This window comes from Chroicocephalus ridibundus, chromosome 2 (assembly GCF_963924245.1).
Source record: "Chroicocephalus ridibundus chromosome 2, bChrRid1.1, whole genome shotgun sequence".
Classification (NCBI taxonomy): domain Eukaryota; kingdom Metazoa; phylum Chordata; class Aves; order Charadriiformes; family Laridae; genus Chroicocephalus; species Chroicocephalus ridibundus.
Genome location: NC_086285.1, coordinates 138,067,624 through 138,090,583, shown reverse-complemented (window position 1 = coordinate 138,090,583; position 22,960 = coordinate 138,067,624). Strand labels below are relative to the sequence as shown.

At 41.6% G+C, this 22,960-nt stretch overlaps 1 protein-coding gene across 1 annotated transcript; it reads right to left on the bottom strand.

Annotated features, from left to right (window-relative positions):
- Positions 1–17,203: 17,203 nt before the first annotated feature.
- Positions 17,204–22,747, bottom strand: LOC134512079 (fatty acid-binding protein 5). The gene is made up of 4 exons (XM_063327116.1): positions 22,447–22,747; positions 19,319–19,491; positions 18,226–18,330; positions 17,204–18,107 (listed from the first exon to the last, which is right to left on the bottom strand). The coding sequence occupies exons 1-4, from the start codon at positions 22,520–22,522 to the stop codon at positions 18,057–18,059; spliced, it is 405 nt and encodes a 134-aa protein (XP_063183186.1). The 5' UTR covers positions 22,523–22,747; the 3' UTR covers positions 17,204–18,056.
- Positions 22,748–22,960: the final 213 nt, after the last annotated feature.

Genomic DNA, 22,960 nt, shown 5'->3' with positions numbered 1-22,960 from the left:
TGCCTGTGAGGTAGAGAAGTATTATCATGCTATCTTTCAGATGAGAAAGAAAAGCACAGAGGTTACAGTCAGATGTTAAAAGATACATAAGCACATGGCTTTGAAGATCTATGCATAAGTAATTGCATTTGCTCAAAGCAATACGCAAGATTAGTGTCAGTGTCTTATAGTGCGCACTCACCACTGTAATAGCATTCTTCTCATTATTTATTGCTCAACAAATGGATGTAATTAGGTGACCCTCAACAGTTAAAAGCACTTGATCATTTGTCTATTAAGATATTAATAATAATTTAGTCCTGTCAAAGTCGTGTGCCATAGTCCTCTGATTTATTCTGAGATTAATATTATAGTAAATAACAGTGTTCCAGCAATACTTTTTTTCATGGATGTTTCCCATGTTTGTAGTCTGAAAAGGGTCAAACCTCCTCACATCAAGATTTAGGAAAATATCATTTCAGTTTTCAATCAGGTACAAAGCTAGCTGAGGTATGACAGATTTCTGTCAAATGAGAGAAGGAGAAGGATAAACCCATGCTGAAAAATCTATCATGGTCTTTTTTTTTTCTATTATCCAGTAGATAGAGCAAATTTGTTGACAGAAATGTGTGGTTTAATGAGGAAAATAACTTCCACTGTACATTTCAATTTAATCAGTCAAAAACATCAGCATCACTGGGCATGGAATGTAATATTGTTCTTGCATACCGTGTTGTTCTATTTATAGCTATTTTTCATTTTTGTGCAATTTACTTGGAATAGGAAATACGCCAGCAATGCATTGAGAAATCAATATCTAACATTAACTTGGCCCTTTTTCAGTGCATGATTCTGCCCTAAAAGCCAATGGGAAACCTGTGCACAAACTTTACACTGTATCATTCCCCAAGGCAAAAGCCAAGAGTGCTACAGATTGGAACTCTGCGGAATTTAGGGCACAGAGGAAATATTTCTCAAATTGCACAGAATTTAAGTGACCCATCATTTAGATTCTCTTTATACCAGTTTTCATTACCTATTTCCAGCAGGCTCAAGGATTTGCCTGTCTGACATTTACCTGACTGGCCTCTGTTACTAAAATATCTTTTCATTTTCCACCTACGGTATCATTTAGTTTTCATTCTTGAATGCAGATATTGATTTACTTTTTTCAAAACTACTCTTCAAAAAAAATCTCATTCAACAGCTGTCTTCAGAGGAAATCAGTTAGTCAATCAGCCATTCTTTCTGAGCCTCCTTTATCTATGTCTCCGTGTACTTGTGCATATCTTTTTAGTGTTGATATCTTTTTAGTGCAGATAACTATCTTTTTTTGTTGCCCTTTTCTTTATTTCACTCTCACTTATATTCCAAAATGGATTTTACTCCTTATATTTTCCCCACATACCAAAGCAAGAGCCACCACAACTGTGCTGTGACAAATACTTATAAGAACAGACATGCTGCTGAAAACTCAGTTACTGGAGGTGCCAGCTGAACCTAAATATGACCTTGATGCCTTATTAGCATCTGATACAATCTTCTGTGTTAAACCTTTTCCAAACCCTGCACCAGCAATAGGACACAAGGAAATGGAAGGAAGCTGCGTGAGGGGAAGTTCAGATTGGACATTAGGAAAAGGTTCTTCACTAGAGAGGGTGGTCGGTCACTGGAACAGGCTCCCCAGGGAAGTGATCACAGCACCAAGCCTGTCAGAATTCAAGGAGCATCTGGACAACACTCTTAGTCATATGGTTTAGTTTTAGGTAGTCCTGTGAGGAGCAGGGAGCTGGACTTAATGATCCTTATGGGTCCCTTCCAACTTGAGATATTCTATGATCCTATTCTATGATTGATGTCCATCTCAACATTACCCTCACAGACTGCCTCTGATGCATGGGTATTTTATCCCACATGATATTTCAGCATGAAAGACAGCACATAATCACTAATCATTTAGTCTTGGAGGGACTTTGAGAGGTCACAGTCCTTCTTAAAGCAAGGGCAGCTCTATGTTCAGTCCAGGCCACTCAGGCCTTTTCCCAGTCAAGCCATCAAAATCTCCAGGTTCAGAGGTCCCGCAGTTCTTTGGGAAACATCTTATGCTGTATGGCTGTTCTCAGGGGAAAACTTTTTTCTTTATATCCAGTCAGAAGCTCCCCTGTTTCAGTTTATGACCATTGCATCTCATTATCCCACCACAAAAGTCAGTACTGAGCCTGGCTCCCTTTTCTTGGTAATCTCCTCATAAGTATTGTTAGGCTGTATTTAGGTGCTCCCTGAACCCTCTCTTCTCCAGGCTGAACATGCACCAGTATGTTGGGAAGTGCACTAGCTCTGGGATTCAACTCACCTAAATATCGTCGTCTAAAACTTGGGTATCTCAGATAGGCATGTTGTCTAGGATAACCTCACCGCTGGAGAAAGAGAGGCATGTTCTTAGGAAAATTTCTCTTATAAAATAGGTGTGCGAGGGAGATAGGATGAACTTGCCTCTGCAAATGTCAAAAATTTCCTACTGACAAAAGAAAGAGCCTGACTACTTAGCTAAAAGCAGAGGACTAACTTCGAAATGACACACTTCAAGTGCCATAAATCTTGCTGGTAGGGACACAGACTGTTTCCCCTGGTCTTCGACTGCTATGTTTGTGTGGCACTGGCCAAGTAACAGTGCCTCTTCTTTCTTCTTTTCTTCTCTCTTAGAGGAAGAGAGTGATGACTGCTCTGAGCATTTTGTCAAGTGGCTTGATTTTCACATATGAAAAGTGCCAGATGAATGGAAAGGGCGCTGGTCCAGTGTGAAGCCATAGGAGAATGAATTACTGGGCAGAAAACATAATCCTTTTAAGTGGCACACCCCAGTGGTAACAAAATGTAACATTCTTTTTTTTTTTCAGTTATTGTTTCTGGTTGGTAAGGGCAGATAGATAGATTTCTGCATGGGAAATTCCTGTTCTGCCCAGAGAACAGGAATTTCTGGCCTACACAAATCTTTCCTTGTTACAAAGTTATTCTGAAAACATATATAAAAACAGAAGAAAGGTGGCACCTCCTTAATCTTATCTTTGTAATTGCACCTATTATGGTTCAGGACACACCTTCATTTAAATACAAGTAAAGTTCAAAATCTTTCTGAATCAATCTGATTTTTATTTAAGTGTTGTAAGAAAATGATTCAACACTGTAATTACCTCTGGCCATAATTGATTGTATTTGTTTACATTGGTAGGTTATTAACAAAACATTATCTGGAATTGAACTCTACCTTTAAACACAGTTTAGATTATTGCAGTATGTGTACCAAATATAACGTCATGAATGTGCAGCAGGTGGCTACTTAATAGCAGTTAGTAACATTCAGCATTCATTCTAAATAGTGCGTTTAGGACCAAATTAGCTGTCTTGCACGAGTGATTAATTTGACTGATAGTGCACTGTATGGCATGACTAATAGGCATTATGGAGTTTTATTAAGCAATAACTCACAGCTACATGGTGATGTCAATCTTTATCTTTGAAAATACTATTTTAGAAAAGGAGTAAATGGTCTTTGCTTCTTTCAGGGTGATGTATTTTATTCCAGGAGCAGTGCAGTACTCTGCAGTTCCTAAATTCACCATCTGGTATAGCCCAAAGCCATTATGCTCTCATCTTGCCAGCTTAAAATGACAATATAATCGGCCACTCCAGATGTATGACACTGTCTGTCTGTTTGAATGTCATGCAGTAATACCGTATTTGATAAAGCCCCTAGCTGCATGTAATATTTTAGATTTCTGTGTATAAAAATGGTCAAATTTTGAGGAAAACATTTTTAAAAGATGGAAAAAGAGGAAAGGTTCCTGAGTATGCTTAGAACAGATCCATGGAAGCTTTAAAACCTTTCTGCAAGCCTGTCTCCCACACATCTCTCTTCATGCTCTCAAACCAATTAAAATGCTTGAAGTCAGTGATGTGGCAGAAAATGGGATACAGAGCCATTGGCACACAGTTGGCAGAGAACTTTTGAAATGGATGAGAAGAGGCTTACAGGAATTGGGGAGGGAGGAAACGTAGGTAAGCCAGGTCGGCCTGTCCTGCTGTTTTGCCTTCAGACTCCTGCTGCAAGATATTGGGTGACCTTGTAGTTTATAATACAAGCAGCAGGATTGTAGCTAGACTAATATTCATAAATACTGCTTTTGCTGTGTACTTCCCACCACCTGTGGCCATCTCCTTCCACTCTCGTGCCTTCCTCCAGCTGAAGCCTTAGCTGATGTAAGCAGCTGTTAGTGGGAAGCTGGAAAGGCCTGTGGGTGCCATGGGACTCAGCTGAACTGAGGCCCCAGATGGGAAGATTTGGGTTTTCCTCCTTTTCAATAGAAGATACTCTCTTGTGCTGTTTGTTCAGTGCACAGTGTGATGGCGCACTGAGCCATGCCCTGGCGAGCTGCAAAGGGGCAGATAGTGTACATGTAGGTAGATGTATTGCATGGTAGTGGAGTACTGGAGGGTTAAAGGCCTGCCTGAAACTTGAAACAAAATAAATAACGAAATATAATGTTCTTTTACAGAGCTAAGGAAAAAAAAATCTAAAAAAATACCTTTTGTAACATTTGAAAAACTGAAATATCCTCTTCACAAAAGATCGGTGTCTCAGGCTCCCACAGAGTCCACTAGTTGTGTATTGTAGGTCCCGATGGGGAGCTGAGAATATATGCTCCCAGCTACTGTAGAACCCTTACTGCTAGGCCGGAATGATTGATTAGTTTATAAACAGACAGATGGGAACAAGAGTGGGAAGAAGAGGAAGACAGGTCTCCTTAGTGGCATGGATTACTCAGTTTTAGTTTGAAAATCAGCTAAATTTAACCTGAGGAATGTTCTGTTTCTTAACCATAAGCTTTTTTCAGGGTGGAGCTCCTTCTGCATTCTAGTTCTACACACGCTGTTTCACCAGAATATTTCCTTGTGTTAGACACAGTCTGTTGATCTTTCGGATCACATCCAATTTATTGGTTTCCTATGGTTAGCTGAATTAAGGCCCTTTGATAATAGACATAACTCCCTAGTACGCTAAATTGTTTGCCATGAAATGCTATGGACCTGCTCTGTAAGCACCAGCTTGATGCATCTGATTTTTTTACTACAACCAGCAGCTCCCACATTCACAGCAAGTCTATGCCCCAATTCTTGTCCTCCTCGATAAGGATAAGGAAGATATCAAGATCTCCGGGGTAATATTTTAGAGGATTTTATAGTTTAGATGTGAGTACTTGTGACACCTAGTGGTTCTGGCAGAAAAATGCAAATATTTTAGAGGAAGAGGAAGTAAGAGGTGGGTTAGGGAAAGGAAGATGGGATTCAATATCACCTACTGGAAGATAGTTATTACAATAACCTGAGAAAATACGCAGCTGAGCAAATTCTTTCCCCGGGGATGTGGCGCAGCCATCTGAGGCTGCTCTTTGTAACCCATCACATAAGAAATGGGAAAGTTCAGCTATACGAAACATTGCTGGGATGGGCTGAGACCAGGTAGTTATAGGTGATTGGGTAAGGTAGTCAGGCAATTGCCCAAATCCTCTTTGTGAAACAAGAGGTCATCACGAGAGCTGTGGGTGATGGCATCAACCCAGCACCAAAACAACTTAAAGGCACACGTGGGATGGAACAAGGCTACTGATTCAGGCAATTCCACATCATGAAGTAAAAAAAAGAAAAACATTATAACCAGTTCATTGCTGGATATTTACCAAGTCGTCCTTTAAATGTGACATTTCAGCAATGTCCTGACACCCAAGACTTTCCCTATATTCAATAAAAAAATCTGGATGTTTCCCAAGCCATGGACTCAGATCTTAGGTGGACCGAACTGCTCTGTGAAGAAGCCTGTTTTAATACCCTAACAAGATCCCTGAAATTGTATGAGCTTTGTAAAAAGACAAGATCGAGAGCAGACACCGGCCTGATGCATAGCAAGTTAATTGGGAGTCATGGTCAGGTGCAGTGACTAGGCAGCATAACCTGTGCTGGCTGACTGGGAGCCTGCACCAGGAAAGGCACGACCTGTTTGCTGTTGCAGGGCATCAGCTACTCAAGCTAGTGACCCATGCATGCAAAATCTCAAGAACCTCCTATGTTGGAGACTCTTGGGAGAAACATGCTTTTGATGGTAGAGATAACAATATCCGATGGCTTTTAGCAGTCTCTAAAAGAAATCTAAGAGAAACAATGGAGTGCAACATAGTGCAAAACTCCCTCAGAGACAGGTATTCACAATTAATTAATAATAGTGCCTATTTCTCTGCAGTTGTCCATTGAGTCAAAATACCCATCTGAAGATCTTTAACAGGGATAACATAAACAAAAACAATTCACTTCATAACTAAACAATTTTACTCGGCTAGATAACAGATCTATTAAAACACAGCTCGTAAGCATGTGGTTGCAGACATATACATATGCATGGCTTGTATATACTTAGTGTGACTCGTGAGTTGGAGTACATGGTGTGATTCACACAACTCCTGTGAGATTTGTTGGGTGACGGGTATGCCCTGTACTTCCTACTGTATCATGGCTTCTACTGTTATAGTGCACCCCTGTATGTCCCTGGAAGACAACAAAGCATGCTTGAAGTGGACTTGGCAGTTTACTCCTCAAACTCTGCCACCTGGCACTTCCAGGTCACGTCTGCCCTTCTTCACCGCCTTGGCAGGAGCAAAGCACCTCAGCTGGATGCCTCAGGTTAGGTTAGGTGAGATGGGTCTTGCCCCACAGTGTGCCACAGTTGTTCTAACTCCTGTCAGATGCTATTCCTAGGTTTTGTCCAGTGAAGGGATAAAGCTCGAATCACAGTAACTGCATGATTTAAGTGTCTAGAAGTATGTGAACAAAAGATCCTATGTCACTCCCAAAGCTGCTCTCAAACTTTGCCAGTGTTAATTTTGTTGGGACTGCTTAATTGTAGTTGCTTGTCTAAGGGACGATTGTTAAGTGTCCCTTTGTAGACAGCTATAAGAGAAATAAATGTATTTTGTAAGAGTGCTGCTACTGCAATGGCAGGAAGAAAACTGATCTCCCCCAGTGACCAAGTTGTAAGCTGTACACCATCAGGGACAGGAATAAATTTTTCTCATATGGAAAATTAATACATCAGATGGTGAGAGTGAAACTATTCAGGTTTTGCTAAAGAATAATCTCTGTTCTTCATAGAATCATAGAATGAATTATAGAATGTGTTGAGTTGGAAGGGACCTTTAAAGGTCATCTAGTCCAACCCCACTGCACTAAGCAGGGACCGAGCCCTAAACAGCATAGCTGCAGTTAAAAATGGAAACTGGATTGATTCATTCCACTCAGTACCATATTCCCATTTTCCCATGTGAACACTCAGGCTTGCAGGGAAGCCAAGAAATTATGACCTGTTGAGTCAGCAGAGAAGCAGAGTCACTCCGCAGGGCACAGCACCACCAGTGACCAGGGCTGCCTCAGCACGCTGCTGTGATACATCCCAAGTCTGACTAGACTCTGCCTTATACAAATCCGGAGAAAACAGAACCTGGAGAAATGATCAGTTTGATAGTAAGACCTTATCAGTCCCTGCTCATTGTCAACAATGCAGAAAGCAGAACACTAGACGGAGTTGTCTTGCAGGCATAGGCAGAGCCTGTAAGAAAGGTAGAAGCAAAGCCATGGCATGAAAAGCTCTTAAGAGATGGTGTTGCCAAGAAAGACATTGCTTACTTGTGAAGAAAGATAAGAAGAAAAAGACCTGAACTGGCATGTCAGCACCTACACCAACTATGAGACAGAGGTCAGGGACAAACTTTGCAATGAAGGAAGGGACCTATCATTCTTCAATATCTGAAAAAGATTGCTAAGGAAGGAAAAAGAAAAAGAAAAAAAGAAAAAGAAAAAGAAAAAGAAAAAGAAAAAGAAAAAGAAAAAGAAAAAGAAAAAGAAAAAGAAAAAGAAAAAAGAAAAAGAAAAAGAAAAAGAAAAAGAAAAAGAAAAAAAGAAAAAGAAAAAGAAAAAGAAAAAGAAAAAGAAAAAGAAAAAGAAAAAAAAGAAAGAAAAAGAAGAAAAAAGAAGGAAGGAGAAGGGGGAGGGGAGAAAGAGAAAGAAATAAAATAAGAAAGAGCAAGCTACTGCAAAGCATACAAGAAATTAGGACACTAGTTAGTTCAGGATCATCCCAGAAAAGAGTAAAATTACATATTTGTCTTGAGTAGGATCAAACTTCATTCACACTGTTATACCTGAGCTCAGCATCTGAGTTCATCCAGCTGTAAGTTCGTGTTTCAACATCTAGAATAAATCTAGTATACAGAACTAGGACAGCAGATACCCATGAAGAACCCTGCAGGAATTCCCCTTTTACTGAAGTGGGAATATTAACTACTAAAGGGCTCATAAAAAAGGAAAGTTGAATGAATTCCACTAAATTCATTGTGTCACAGAAGGGAAAAAAAGAAAAAGCATTCTAAATCTCCTAATAAAAACATGAGCAAAATCAGTAAAATGTTCAAACTTTCCTTTTGAAGAGGCCTTTCACTATGTGAAATACTAGACCTAGCCTCACCAAAGGATAAAAAGGGGACAGAAAAGGATTCCATGGTTGCCTACTAGTTCACAATTGTTTTATTTCACAGAAATAAAAGCTTTGAACACTATATTTATTTATTTTTTTATTTGGAGGGGATGTTGAGTATTTTTGGGTCTGCATCACCAAGCTGAGTGGAGCGGTCAATGTGCTGGATGTCATTCAGAGGGACCTGGACAAGCTAGAGAGGTGGGCCCGAGCACACCTTTGAAGTTCAACAAGGCCAAGTGCAAGGTTCTACACTTGTGTCGGGACCATCCTCGTTATCGATACAGGCTGGGGGATGATGTAATAGGGAGCAGCCTTGCGGAAAAGGACTTGGGGGTACTCATGGATGAAAAGCTGGACATGAGCCAACAATGTGTGCTTGCAGCCCAGGTGGCCAATCACATCCTGGGCTGCACCAAAAGAACCATGGCCAGCAGATCCAGAGAGGTGATTCTCCCCCTCTACTCTGCTCTCGTGAGACCCCACCTGGAGTACTGTGTCCAGCTCTGGAGCCCTCAGCACGAGAAGGATGTGGACATGTTGGAGTGGGTCCAGAGGAGGGCCATGAAGATGATCAAAGGGCTGGAGTACCTCTTCTATGAAGACAGGATGAGAGAGCTGGGGTTGTTCAGCCTGGAGAAGACAAGGCTCTGGGGAGATCTTATAGCAGCCTTCCAGTACCTGTACCTGAAGGGGGCCTACAGGAAAGCTGAGGAAGGCCTGTTTGCAAGGGCATGTAGCCATAGGATGAGGGGCAATGGTTCCAAACTAGAGCAGGGTGTGTTTAGATTAGACATTAGGAAGAAGTTCTTTACAATGAGGGTGGTGAGACACTGGAACAGGTTGCCCAGAGAGGTGGTGGAGGCCCCATCCCTGGAGACATTCAAGGCCAGGCTTGATGAGGCTCTGAGCAACCTGATCTAGTTGAAGATGTCCCTGCTTACTGCAGGGGGGTTGGACTAGATGACCTTTAAAGGTCCCTTCCAACTCAACACATTCTATGATTCTATGATCTGAAGGAGTACTGTTTGATTTGCCAAATCAGACACTGGCATTAGATGAGGCGATAATTTCCAAGGTCCCCCACAACTCTCAAGGAGCACAGTTTTATTTGGTAAAAAGGCAAAGTTATAAAAATAGAGGTCATGCTGCTCTGCCCTACAAGAACCGTGACTGTGAAACGCACCTATTAAACGCAAATCGTATGAGAAAACCTACACTGGTTCTTCTTGGCTTGGGCAGTAAGAGCAATTGTGTTAATAAAATCATGCTTTTATTCATCTAACCTATTTTTCTCAGATAATATCTGAAATTACATCAAATTACATCCAAGTGCATCTTCCAAAAGCAAGAGGTGAAGTCATGAGAGTTTATCTCATATAAAATAATTCATAAATTTGCCAGTAATGTGGCAGCTACACAAAAAGTTTATCTGTCTTTTCCAGATTTGAGCTGCATCCATTGGACTTACAGTAATAAAATAGCATAAAATTTTCTTTTTTCTCCCTGATATAACTACATGCAACTCAATACGAAAAGAAAGTTGCTCTGCTTAGTAAGTAGCTGGCATTTTATTACATGACATTAATTTAAAGACTTGCAAGGACAACACCCCATTGCATAGGGTAGTCAAAAATTAATTACAGCCTTCTTTTCAGCAATGTTAAATAATGATACAGGCATGATTTACAATATTGTACAACATGTTTTATTGGTGTTTTCTTCAAAAGATATCCCAATAAACACTAAGCTAAAAAAAAAAAGGCATTGAATCTGAAGTGCTTTTTGCTTGTTCATATGTCATCATAACGCTATTGAAGTTAACAGTGAGATGTTATTGTAAGATGCAACTGAATATCCTTCCTACTAAAATCTGTTGATACTATTGAAGGCCAATAAACCGTGTAAGGGAAATGTTTTCTCTACGATAATGTGATTAAATAAGAATAACACCAAGAGAACGTAATTTTTTTTTCTCTACTCAATTCCACACATTACTCTTGGGTCTTATTCCAAGAATAAGACAGTGAGAGCATAATAAAACCATACCAGCAATGATGATCTCTCCTTTGTTTTAAGTCTCAACCTCATCAACCTATCAGAATAAATAAGTAAAAATATGAATCTGTCAAACTTTACTTGCTGCTGAAATTGTGTTCCCATTGAACTCCCTTATCATCATAAGTATTATAAACATCAAGGAGGAAAATTTTATAATCTAATTTTAAAGAGCCAGTAATGTGTCTTAAAATTAATCATTCATTCTTGATCTCTAATATTAGCTTACAGTTGCTAAAGCACAATCCAATCTTACTGAAGTAATGTAAGGCTTTCCATTGATACAGAAGGCTGTCATTTCATAAAATACTATCAGTGCCTCTACAATAAACTTGCTTAGCTCTTGATCTCAGCAGGAATCCAGCTCAGAAATCCAGCTGAGTATGCTTCAGCCTCAAAGCAGCAATTAGCTAGTAAAATCCATAGAAGAAATTATGGTAAAGTGTCAAGCATCTCCTGAAATTTAAAGCTACGAGTACAACAGGACCAGAGAAATCTCACTAAATGTAGCAAAAATTTGGCTTTTATCTTTAAGAAAATAGTTGATCACAGTGGAACAACAACACAACTGACAAAAAGAGTTATCAGCTGGGAAAAAGGGAAATTCCAGTAGACATCTGGACAACCTCTCACGCAAACCATGGTTTTACTCACAAGGAGGGGTGTTCGGCCAGTCCCAAATAAGTCATGGGATGGGATAAGCTCCATGAATGGGAGCTATGGCTGATGACCTGAGTTTGCAGAGCTTTATCTAAGATTTTTTAAATATTCCAAAGGGTTTGGTACACTTTGTTTTCCAAGGATAGGTAATGTTTCAGATTTGTGTTTTCTTGCAGAGAAAAATCTCTGGGGAGACCTTTCTTCCTGGACTTATTATTTTGACCATATTATATCAAAGGATATTTAACCTGAATTGTTCCTTCCCTCTCCTTTACAGACCCAATGAGGAAAAATGAGTTGAGAAACATCTATGGACTGTCTCTTAAACATTGACCACAAGGGAAGGACATCATTGAGTAGCTCCCAAAGCAATGTATGCATGACAGATGTGAGTAATTTACTGGGAAAATATCTAAATTATGAGGGAAAATCTCAGAACCCTGTAAATTAAGACTGCAACAAGACAGAACCCAGTGAAAATTGTGCTACAAATTTTCAAGTTCCAGCTTGAAACTTGAGTTCCAGTTCCATCCAGACATGATCCAACTTTTTCCAGGTCTGTAGAGCTCTAGCTGAGAGATTAATAAAGGAACAAGATCTTTTCAGATTAAGTTGTTTACTTAATTTGATTATCATAAATTACATTCAGAAAGTAATAACACTGTCACTATTAGAAACACCTCAATCCAGCAGAGAATTGCTTTTGGGGAAAGCATATTTCTATCTACTTTCCTAGGTCAGGAAAGTATCCTAACTAACTATTGGAGAAAATTCTACTTAAAACCATTTCAGCACAGCATAAGAACAAAATACATGTGGAACCAGTTACATCTGGGGCTAATATTGCTGAGACTTTAAAATCAGACTTTCAAGATGGCTGCCATGGATAATATTGCATGTAGTTACAGAGAAAAGCTGTACACTTATTTTGCTTCCTTTTCTTGGTGACGAAAAACAGAGTGAAAAAGACCAAAAAAAAGGGGGCGGGGGGAGAGAGAGAGACTGGACAAGATGCAGCTATATTTATTCTTATCTTTCTTAATCTCCATACCAGTAATCACACCAGCTGGATGCTCAGAATCTGAATCCAAGAGAACTGATAATCTTAAACAAAATAGGAAAAAAGAAGAATGTTCACGAAGAAAGCAAACATGCAAAGGGATAATGTGTAGGCTCAGAGAAGCATGAGTTGTGCTGTGCAAATACATGACAAGGGGAAAGGGGACTGAGGATGCTAAGGCACTGAGGCATCTGTGATTTCTATTTTAATCAATCGGCTGTTTCTCTTCTGTTGCGGTTTCAGTAAAGCAGCCATTGGTTAAGATGGTTAAACGGAGGAACCGTATTCCATGAGTTGTGCAAAAAGATGATTATTCAAACAATGCCCCCAGTGAAGATATGCAGCTTGAATTTTCACTCTGCATCTCACCAAGAGTAAAAAATAAATGTAAAAGAATAGTAACATCCCATTTTCTGAAGTTTATTTATATGCAATTAAATCTGTACAAAGCAAGGTGTTTTAGGAGAATGAGTGGAGATGAGACAACAGAAAGCATGGAGGGCAAATCCCAGTATCAATTACTGCTTTACACATTTTGGAAAGGGAAAGTATTAATGGTATTTTGCCTTAATTGCACTCTGCAATAGTATAGGAATGATTCCTACTCCCCGACTTCACTGGGCTACTTATAGAATTAAATTGCAAAGCCATAACAAGGCTTGGACATAATTTCTAGAGTAAGGACTCAATCTGAGTTGCTTTCAGCTCAACTTTCCACGTACACAAAGAGCCTTTGTACTCCATGAGTTTCCTGAAACTCCCCTGTCATGGACTCCCCGGTCTCAGTGCAGGGCTGCTTTTGAGGTCAAGAGATGCAGGCTACCTTATTCTTTACGATTTCAAATTTGCTGTTCATCATACAAGACTGTACTGCACGGCCCCAGAGGAGATCAAGCCACAGAGCGAGAATGCCCCAGGGTGTGCAGCAGCCATGAAAAAAAAAAAAAAACCCACAAAAAAAAAAAAAAAACCCTGAAAATTGCATTCCATTCCTTGATTCTCTGTTGGACACTTGCATTGCACAATGATCTGGCCTGCATCCTTAGCTAATGCCTTTTCTGAAGGTAGACTCATTGATTTCAGGCATGCATTTCCGAGGGAACCGGATGGTATGCGTGTGGGAGCAAATGTCCAGTCCTAGATAAGCAGCATGCATGCTCCTCAGAGTGTGATATTTGTCTTCTAGTGTTTAATTTCAGAGTGTACATCTGTGATTAATGACAAATGTGTTACTTATTTTAGTATCTCAACTATAATATTTTGCATTCAGTAAATTTTTGCAGGACATTATCTGAAACTGATTCTGAATTGCCCTTACTGATGAAACTTTACTTTTCTTCTGAAACTGTAATGGGCTTCACCTGTAAATATCTCCAGAATATAATTAAGACCATCTGGTAGAGGGAATTGATTTTGGAAACATTTTTGCTGGAAAGGAAGCCAAATTCACTCTTGGGAGTGGGGTCTCTAATAGTGTTTCCTTTTCCTCTGAAATAATAGTATGAATAAAACCATTCTGGGAAGTGTCAACAAAATCTTAATTTGATGTACAAGGGCTGAAAAGCCAAAGCTAGAAGGAGAACCAAGGGACAAAAACGTGTTTACACAGATGCTGGATTGTCTCCAAAACCTGTGAAAATAGTGCTAAACCCTCCCAGGGCTGAACAATGGGACTGAAATGAGGCATCAAAGAATAATTAATATATGTTAACTTGCTCCCACCCACTACCACACAGTGTGGGATTTTTTTTCCCTACAAGCACAAATAATCAACACAGTGCAAAGGGTTTCTAATCCATTCATTGTGTTAGCACATACTCAGACAGGGAAGGAGTCACCAACAAAAGGTTTGGTTGGAGCTGGCCTGCATTACTGCTACAATTTTTGTAAAACAATTTTAAGTATAATACAAGCCCTTTATAAGGCAGTTCCTTCATAGAAATTAGTTTAATGCATGACTTTTTGTGTACAATCTGAGCTGGAGACTGACCTTCTGACAGCTAGCTGAGGCATGGACTGATGCCCCAGGCTGAGCCAAAATGGGGCTCCTGGGCAGGGGTCAGGGGAAGTCCTGTGGTCAAGGCCCCTTGGGGCCCTGAAAAATACTTACAGGGCACTTATTTCCAGCATCTGACTTTAGTAAGAGTTATTTTGAATGGACTGATTTATGAACGATAAAATATATTGGGCATAATATTATACAGAGGTAAGAAGGTTGTTTATTTTTCATACTCATTAAGATCAACAATACTAGATTTTTGGATTCTAACCTGAAAAAAAAAATAGAGTGCCTATTCAATGATTCATTTTCTTTTTGTATGTTTGAATTTCACAGTTAATATTGCCCAAGTAGCCATTGGCAGAGTGAACCTTCCTACACTTGACCTCCACACTTGAAGAAATAATCACTGCCTTTTTTTAGGACAGCTGACAGCTAACAGTGGGACCGTAACCTCAGAAAACTGAGAGATTTCCCATCATTGACTTTGTTTTTAAAAAAAACTTTGATCTGAAGTGTATATGTGAGTTAGGGAGGGGAGAGGAACAGGAAAGGCCAGTATTAATTACAGAGGTTTCAGGCAGAGTAGGATAACAATTTTGAAATAAATCATATAACCAAACCATAACAGGAAAATCTTTGATAGTCTGAGCATTGTATAGAGCCAGTATGCTCTCCCCAAAGCTCAGTGCTGTTTCATTAGTGTTCCTGGAAAGCTCAGACAAGAGATTTCCATAATGCGGTAGAACATCAGATCTAAATTGCTGAGCAACTTCATTTTCTATTCCTTCACCCCAGCTCACCACAAAAAAACACCTGACCCAAAACCCCCATTCCCACCCCCAAAAGAAATACCCCAAACAAACAAAAAAACAAACCCTCCTGCTATGGAAAAAGCAGAACAGCACCAATTTGAGAAGACTGTGAGATGAAAAGATATAATTTGGACATTGCTCATGACTTTAAATGAAAGTATTGGAGTGGATATGGAAGCTGCTTCTCTTCAAGCAAGTTTTACTTGCAGCTTCAGTTTGCTGAACATGTTTCTTTTATCCCTCCAAAATATTTTCAAAAAGATGCACTAAAATGTCATGACAAAACTTGTCTCCTGATTTAATAACTCTGTATCATTGTAAAGCAGTCCTGGATGGATAATGAATAATTTGTTCTTTTTCAGTTGTTCTCAGCAGTCTTATTTTCCACCATCTTACATGATATGGTGAACTAGAGAGAGTTATTCAAATGACAATTCGTTATTTTACACTGATGAGAACATTGTGTATACACACTTCATGAAGAGTAAAACTTTTGGCTTGTATAATAATGAATAGAAGGAATTTGGAAATGAATTGTATTTTCAAGTCTTCAGCATTATAAATCTTGGCGTGCAGTACTATAAAATAATCGTCGTTTTAAGTATATGGTCTAATGTAACACAACCAGGTTGTACATACGGTAGTTCTGGGTCACAGTACACTTACATTGAAGTTACCAGCAACATAGGCTGAAGCTAACATCAAAATAAAGCAAATAAATATGTGAGCCTAAGCAGTTCTGGAGAATTAGCTCTAAAGAATTCCAGTTTCCTGTTGATCTGCGGTTTACTGTTGGTCAACTTTTGTGTTTAAGATAACTTCTTCTGTGTTCTAAGAGGGCTTAAAATGTTTTTCTTCCATTTAATGTCAAAGTGTCACTTCCATGTGCACTCTTTCCATCATCAAGGCACTTTAATGGTCTATCTCCTTCATCAGGCTGCCTATTTTCATGACATTTGTGGAAGAATAATTATCTTTGGGACCTCTAGCCTCGACTTCACATGTGGCTGAAATCAGGGAGCGCACACACACAAACACAGACTTTATAAGCCTTGTTTCCAAAGGAAATTGCTCTAAAAAGATACTCTTCTGCCTTTTGTTTTACAAGAAGTGATCTCATTGTAATAAAAACAGATGTCCTATAAAAGACATCGGAAGGTCTTTCCATTCAAATGAAAGATAAACAATTAACACTACCCAGTATCAGAAGAGTAAACAAGCTGCAGTAAGTGGTAGACCAGTGACCCCAAATAAGGCAAAATGTCCTGCTTAACGCATTAATGTTGTTTCTTTTGGAAGGCAGGCAGGATTTTCACATCAGGCCATGGGTTGCTGCAGCCATTCTCCTGCTACCATTTAGTGTATTTCTGATTGTAAATTTACCAAGTTCCTCATCAGATCAGTTTGTTTTCTGTTTCTATGGGGACATTCCTTCCCCAAGTAACAAAAAAAAAAAACTGTTTCTGATGTCCCATATAGGAATACAGCATAGATCTTCAGGAAAAATGCTAAATGAAGGTGATATGAAGATTGGCCAACTCAAAAAGGAGACATTAGGGCATAAAAAAAAAAAAATTCAAGAAATACACTCCAGCTATAAGTTCTTACAGATGACATAGACAAAGGGGATGATTCATAAATAGTCAGGAAATTATGAAAAGGCTAAATGGTCCAAAATTACGGGGAAAGTAATTTTCCATGGTTGATAGGATGAACATAAAGAACCGACTTTTCTGCTATCAGGGTAAGCTCAGTAATAAGACGCATGCACCGAGCAGCTAAAACGTCAGTAGGGTTGGAGGAGCAATGGATTCTGCAATGACTGGTGCTGCAAAGTGGAACTGAGCCATTGCAGGGTTCCCCGGGCTTCTGAATCTGATAGAAATCTCCCCATCACCCGTCGCCAAAGAGTTTCACTTTTAGGACATGTTTGTCTGGTGTGACAGATATCAACCTAAACCTTTTTAATTTTGTCTGATCTGACATCTCTTTGGAAGAATAGTAGCATCACAGGCTCTGTTTCCCAACCAGTGTAAAAGTAATACTCAAGACACTGATATTTCTGATTATTTATTATGGCACTTCAAAGCATATAAACTCCATTGCTAGGTGTTCCAAGCCAGTTTTAAAAAAAAATAAAAATAAAATAACATAAAATAAAATGAGGCTTTAGGTTTTAGGCAGTATTTCAGTAGATTTTGGTTAAGAATTTTTAGAATGTTACTAGACAAGAAGTAAGAATTTTGCTAGGAAAACAAGAAGCCTTTTCAAAATAAGACTTCCTTTCAGTAACACATGTATGTGTTTGCTTAGGTTTATCATGCCCAATGGTTCACCAGTATATAATTTTTTCAGATAAGAAATTTGTGGGTTTGAAACATGAAAAAACAAACTCCTGAAAATACATTCCTCTACTTAAACACCACCAAAGCTTATCTCTTATTTATTCCCATTCAAATCTATTCACTTTGTAACATGCAAGTTAGAAACAACTCTAGAACCTGAACTCCGAATGTTTTTTTTTTTCTATTTCAGATTTTACTACCTTAGCAATTAAGGACTCTGGTCAAAATTCAGCTTGCTATTAACTGTTCATTGCCATTATCTTGAACTGAAGGCAGTTTGTAGCAGAGCCTAAAACCAAACTGAGTTTTTATAAAACCTCACTTTAAAACTCCTCTATAGTAACAACATTTCCACTTCATATATTTGACAATTTTATTTAATAGCCCCATAAGTTGAGAATAGTTACATAATAGTTACATCACGGCTTTTAAAAAGGATTGCACTCAGCTACTCAGTCCATTGAAATACTAGAAAACAGGGAAAAGGAAAATACGGAGTGTGAAGGAGCTCTGTCCACTGAACTGAGTTGTTTGTAGCAAGTTCCTACTGAACGTGAAGAAGTCCTCATGCTTTCTGGTAGACTCTAACACACTTGACACCATTCATGTCACATTCCTAGAAGATAAAGAGATGGATTTATTAATTGCCTCTGTACAGACTATAAGGAAAAAGATCTTTTGGAGTTACTACCAGCCAGCAGCACACAGGGATCAGAAAGTGGGATTGAACTCACCACCACCAGTTGTCCATCCACTAGTTTCCGTGTTATCATGGTCTTCTTGCCATCCCATTCCTGCTCCTGAATCAATGACCCATCATCCTTTAAGCTGACAAGGGTCTGAAAGCAGAACCCGAACATCAGTATTTTACCCATAACATTTGATGGAGCCTGAGGCTTTCCAACACCCTATTCCAAAGGAAAAATTCCCACCCCAGCTCACTCAGTAGTAATTTTGTCATTGACATCTACAAAGCCAGGATATTATCTTAAATATTTTATTGATCCTCTTCTTACAGTAGTTGACTGCTTGTTCACTCAACGTGCTCTGACACATTCCTGCACCAGGCAGCCCTTTGACAGCACGCACAATTTCAATTAACAAGGCCAGACGATATTTGCTGTTCATCTCTTTGTACATGGGCTTTGAGCTTTTGTGTAACGTTTATCTGATCTTGCAATAATAGATGAATTGCCAGTGTGTGGCTGGAGGGGGGGCGGTGGGGGTGCTACACAGAGAGCACTCACACAAGGAAACGGGAGAGATATATTCGAGGGCTTCTGTGTGTTTAATCTCCTTTTGGATGAATTTTCTCCCAGCTTGGTGCAGGGAGAAGCTCTTTGCCCGCTAAAACTGGAAATTAGGGACCGTGATTCACATGTCCCATGATAACATGTCCCACATGTTATCCCACCACACACTGCACCAGGCTCCCTTGTTACGCAAATAGGAGACGGAGCAGAAAGGCTAACCCCAGGGATGAATTGCCTCTGATTAAACTTCAATGGGATTTTTTTTCCACAGGCTTCAAACGAAGTGGCATTCAGCTTTAACAGGGATTTAGGGGTCTGTTAGTTTTACTAACACAATACTGCCGCTGCAAATTGAAAACAGCAAAATACACAAGACATCGCTGGTTTCAGCATTTTCACCTCTTTGGAAGTTGCTTAATCCAAGAAAAAACGTAATTTCAATGAGACTTACAGCAACAGCTGTTCAAAGAAACCGTTGTTAGTATGGATGTCAAAACTGATTTTTAAATAGTGTCCCCATCTGTAAAACACCCAAAGAATTGTGTTTTTTCAGTAAAAAGTCTGGTATACTGACCTGAGTTTTTCTGCCATCTAATGTGTTTTCCTCAAATTTCTCACCAAGCTTGAAGCTGAACTGTGAAGTTTTGAAGGTGCTTTCTGTTTTTACGGTGATTGTGTCCCCATCTTTAATAATGTAAACATCTGGCTTGGCCATGCTTCCCATTTTTCTCATGGCCATACCCACACCTGCAAGGCGAGAGGCACAGAGCGTCACAAAATCAGTTAAACCCTAAGGCTTAGGGCCACACAGGAATTCAAATACCTAATTCCCATTTAATTAGGCATTTAAGTACACTTGAGAATCAAAGCCACAAAGAAAGAGGACGTTTTAAATTATCCACTGATGAGGAAGGAAAAAAAGCTTATTTGCGGGGTTATTCTTTACCTTCCTCGGGGAGCTAAAGTTAAATCTATTTTGCCCTCTAGAGGACTCGCGGATGTCCCAAAACTCAGCATTGAATTTTTACAAACAGAAATAAACAGAAAACAGGAAAACAAACACAAAAGCTTAAACTAATATAAAATTATCCCCTTCAAGTTCTGAACGCTTTAAAAATTCTACAGATGATTGTTAATTGACAGATTAATCCATCTGCATATTTATTTCAACTTACTCAAAAAGCACTCTTCTGTCACTCTGTACACAACTGCAAACATGCAATTTTTAATATCAGTTCATCTTCTACATCCTGTATCCAAAGTATGGGCTTATGAACTAGAAAATTGCTATCTTGCAAAATAGTGCTCAAATACAACATACACGCACGCACAGAAGGACTGGAAGAGAAGTGAGCTTTGCGAATGACTGAAAATTCATCATCTGGAGACGTCAGCCCTCAAAACCCTTCAGCAAAAAAGATTCAGCCTGCCTCAGCCCCTGCATACATGAGTCTTTCTGATCTGAAGGATGACGATATAAATAAGAAGGCAGTCAGGCAACAAGCGTGAATCCATCAAATTGGAAAGTGCAGAACCAAGAATTGATAAGCAACCAACTGGAGCAGAAAGTGCCACCAAGTCAGCGAATGTCTGGGCTCTGCAGCTGGTGTAGTTAGAAAAATGTTGTCACATAACAGTACAGCACTCCCCTGGGGTGTACAGGATACTTGGGTGAGGGCTGAATCCACAAAGGAAAGATTAGTTTCCTTAGGAGGTGGAAATAACAAAGTACTTCCCAGCCACTGCTTCTCCAAACTCAACTGAAATTCCAGGACTGAGCCTTAAACTTGAGACTGCAGAGCAAAAACCCATCCTCTTCAGTCCAGCTTTTCTGACCAGAATTGGAAGTTATTGCCACAGTGACACCCCCCCCCAACCCTTTGCTGTTGTCCAGTCCAGAGTAATCAAGGAGTTTTCTGATCAGCAACGCCTTGGGATCCAAATGAGCAGAGATGAGCTGCGTATGTTTTCTGTACGGCAAGGAGTGAAATTCAAACTTCTTTATCCTCAAATATTCTTTTATACAAACGGAGCAGAACGACCAGAATTTCATCAATAGGATCAAAGGCAGAGAGTTTCCTAAGTAGTCAGGGAGGGCAGGATCCAATAAAGGACTGTCTCCTAAAGTGTGATTTGGAGTAAATTTAATTGTCTAAATTGTAATTATAAAAAGGAAAAGTGACTGGTTTAAGACTGCCATCTAAAAACAAACAAACAACACTTAGTAGTTGCCTACACATGGGAGGTGGCTCTGCAGTTGCGGCACATAATTTATACTTTGAAGTTGCAGCTTGGCACATGCCTAGCCCAGGCTGTCAGACGTGAGCGCCGCGGCATCCTAATCCATGGCTGAACTGAGCTGAGCTTAAAATTCTTGAATTTCCTCCAAAGTCTCCCAAAGGGCTGAGTCCAGAAGGCTTTCTCGCATCATGGCTATCACGTATTGACAGGCCTCTCACAAAATATGACTACATCCACCACTGTCTGCGGAGTGCAAATGCAGTGATGCCTTTTGTATTTTACATGAAGAGTGCAAGACCTAAGTTCCTTCCTCTCCTCCCTCCAAAGATATTCAAGGCCCCATCTTCCGCCTCTTGAGAAAATATCCTAGCTTTCAGCAGTGAATAAATAGCAGAAAATAATAGCTCCTGGGCTATACAGACACCGCAAGGTGTCTATAACCTGTTGGCCAGGATGCTTACAGGGAAGCAGTAAATCTGAACTTGCAGAGGAGGCTCCTGGTGTTAGGTCTGTTCTTGATTTGGTAACTTCATGTTACGAAATGTAGGGCAACCTGGAAGCAGGGGTAACAAGCCAGGACTATCCCCCTGAGATAAGGGTGCTACCGGCAGGAGAATACAAGCAGCCCCTGGCAGTGCACTCAGCTGTCGGTTACCCATAGGCAGCAGATCCAGGTCGGCTTTCTCGTGAGGAAACACCCAAGGTGACTCCACGGGAAAGCAGCCCAGGCCCAGCAGGTCTGTGTGCGGCCACCCCGGGCGCTGCGAGCCCGGCCGGGCCCTGGCAGCAGCACTGCCCTTGCGGCCCCCACCGCCCCCTGCCCCCTGCACGCCCAGGGCAGCGCCCAGCCGCTCCCCTGCCCCGGTCCCGCCGCCCCGGGCTGCCCCGGCTCGCAGCCCCGGGCATTACCGACAGAAGGAGGAGCGAACCTAATCGCAGCCGGGTTGCTGGCACCGGCTGGTAATCCGGGGTGCTGCCCGCAGGAGGGGGCGGCTGGGCAGCGGGGAAGGCGCAGCGCAGGGCGGCGGGAATGAGCCCGCTGGCACCGGCACCTGCCCTCCGGCACCGGCACCTGCCCCCCGGCAATTACGGTGCAAAAATGAAAAGGTCGCCGGCATCTTTAGGAGGCGGCAGCTCCCCGGGGAGGAAGGGTCTGCTCCCGGCCGCCACTCCCTTCCCGGCGCGGAGCCGCCGGTGCCGCATCCCACAGCATCGCGGCATCGCCCACCGCCCCCAGCCGCCGTCGCCCCCGGGCCCAGCTGCGGCACCGCGCACCGGGGCCGCGCCCGCCGCGGACCTTGGACAGAGCCCCGCCGGCCGGCTGCGCGTCCCCGGGCCGGCATCCCTCCCTCCCTCCCTCCCTCCCTCCCTCCCTCCCTCCATCCATCCATCCATCCATCCATCCATCCATCCATCCATCCCTGCCTGCCTCCCGGAGGCGGAGAGCCGCCGGCTCCTTACCCAGCTCCTTCATGTACTCCTCGAAGCCCTCGCTGGAGACCAGGCACCATTTGCCTAAAAACGCATCGATGGCCATGGCGGCGGCGGCGAGGCTGGGGCTGGCGGTGTCCCTGGGGAAGCGCGGAGGCAGGAGGACGGGCTGCGGCGGGGCCGCGGCCGCCTTTATAGCGGGGCCGGCGACATGTGCCGCCGGGGAGAGCCAATGGGGCGCCCGCCGCGCCCGGCCCCTTCCCCGCCGAGCCCCCGCCCGGCGAGTCCCGCCCGCGGTGGCAAGAGCGGGCACGTCGCGCCGCTGCCCGCCCTCCTCCCGCACACACACGCACACACACGCACGCACAGACACACAGACACCCCACCCCTCTCTGCACCCCGGGACTGCAGCTTTTCACCCCGTGGTGAAAGCCGGGGGACGCTGTCAGAGCCACTTCTTGGGACACAAACACCACCCGGCACCCACCGCCCCAAAAGAGCCCGAGATGAGCTGTGTCCTGGTACCCACGGGGTCCAAAACCAA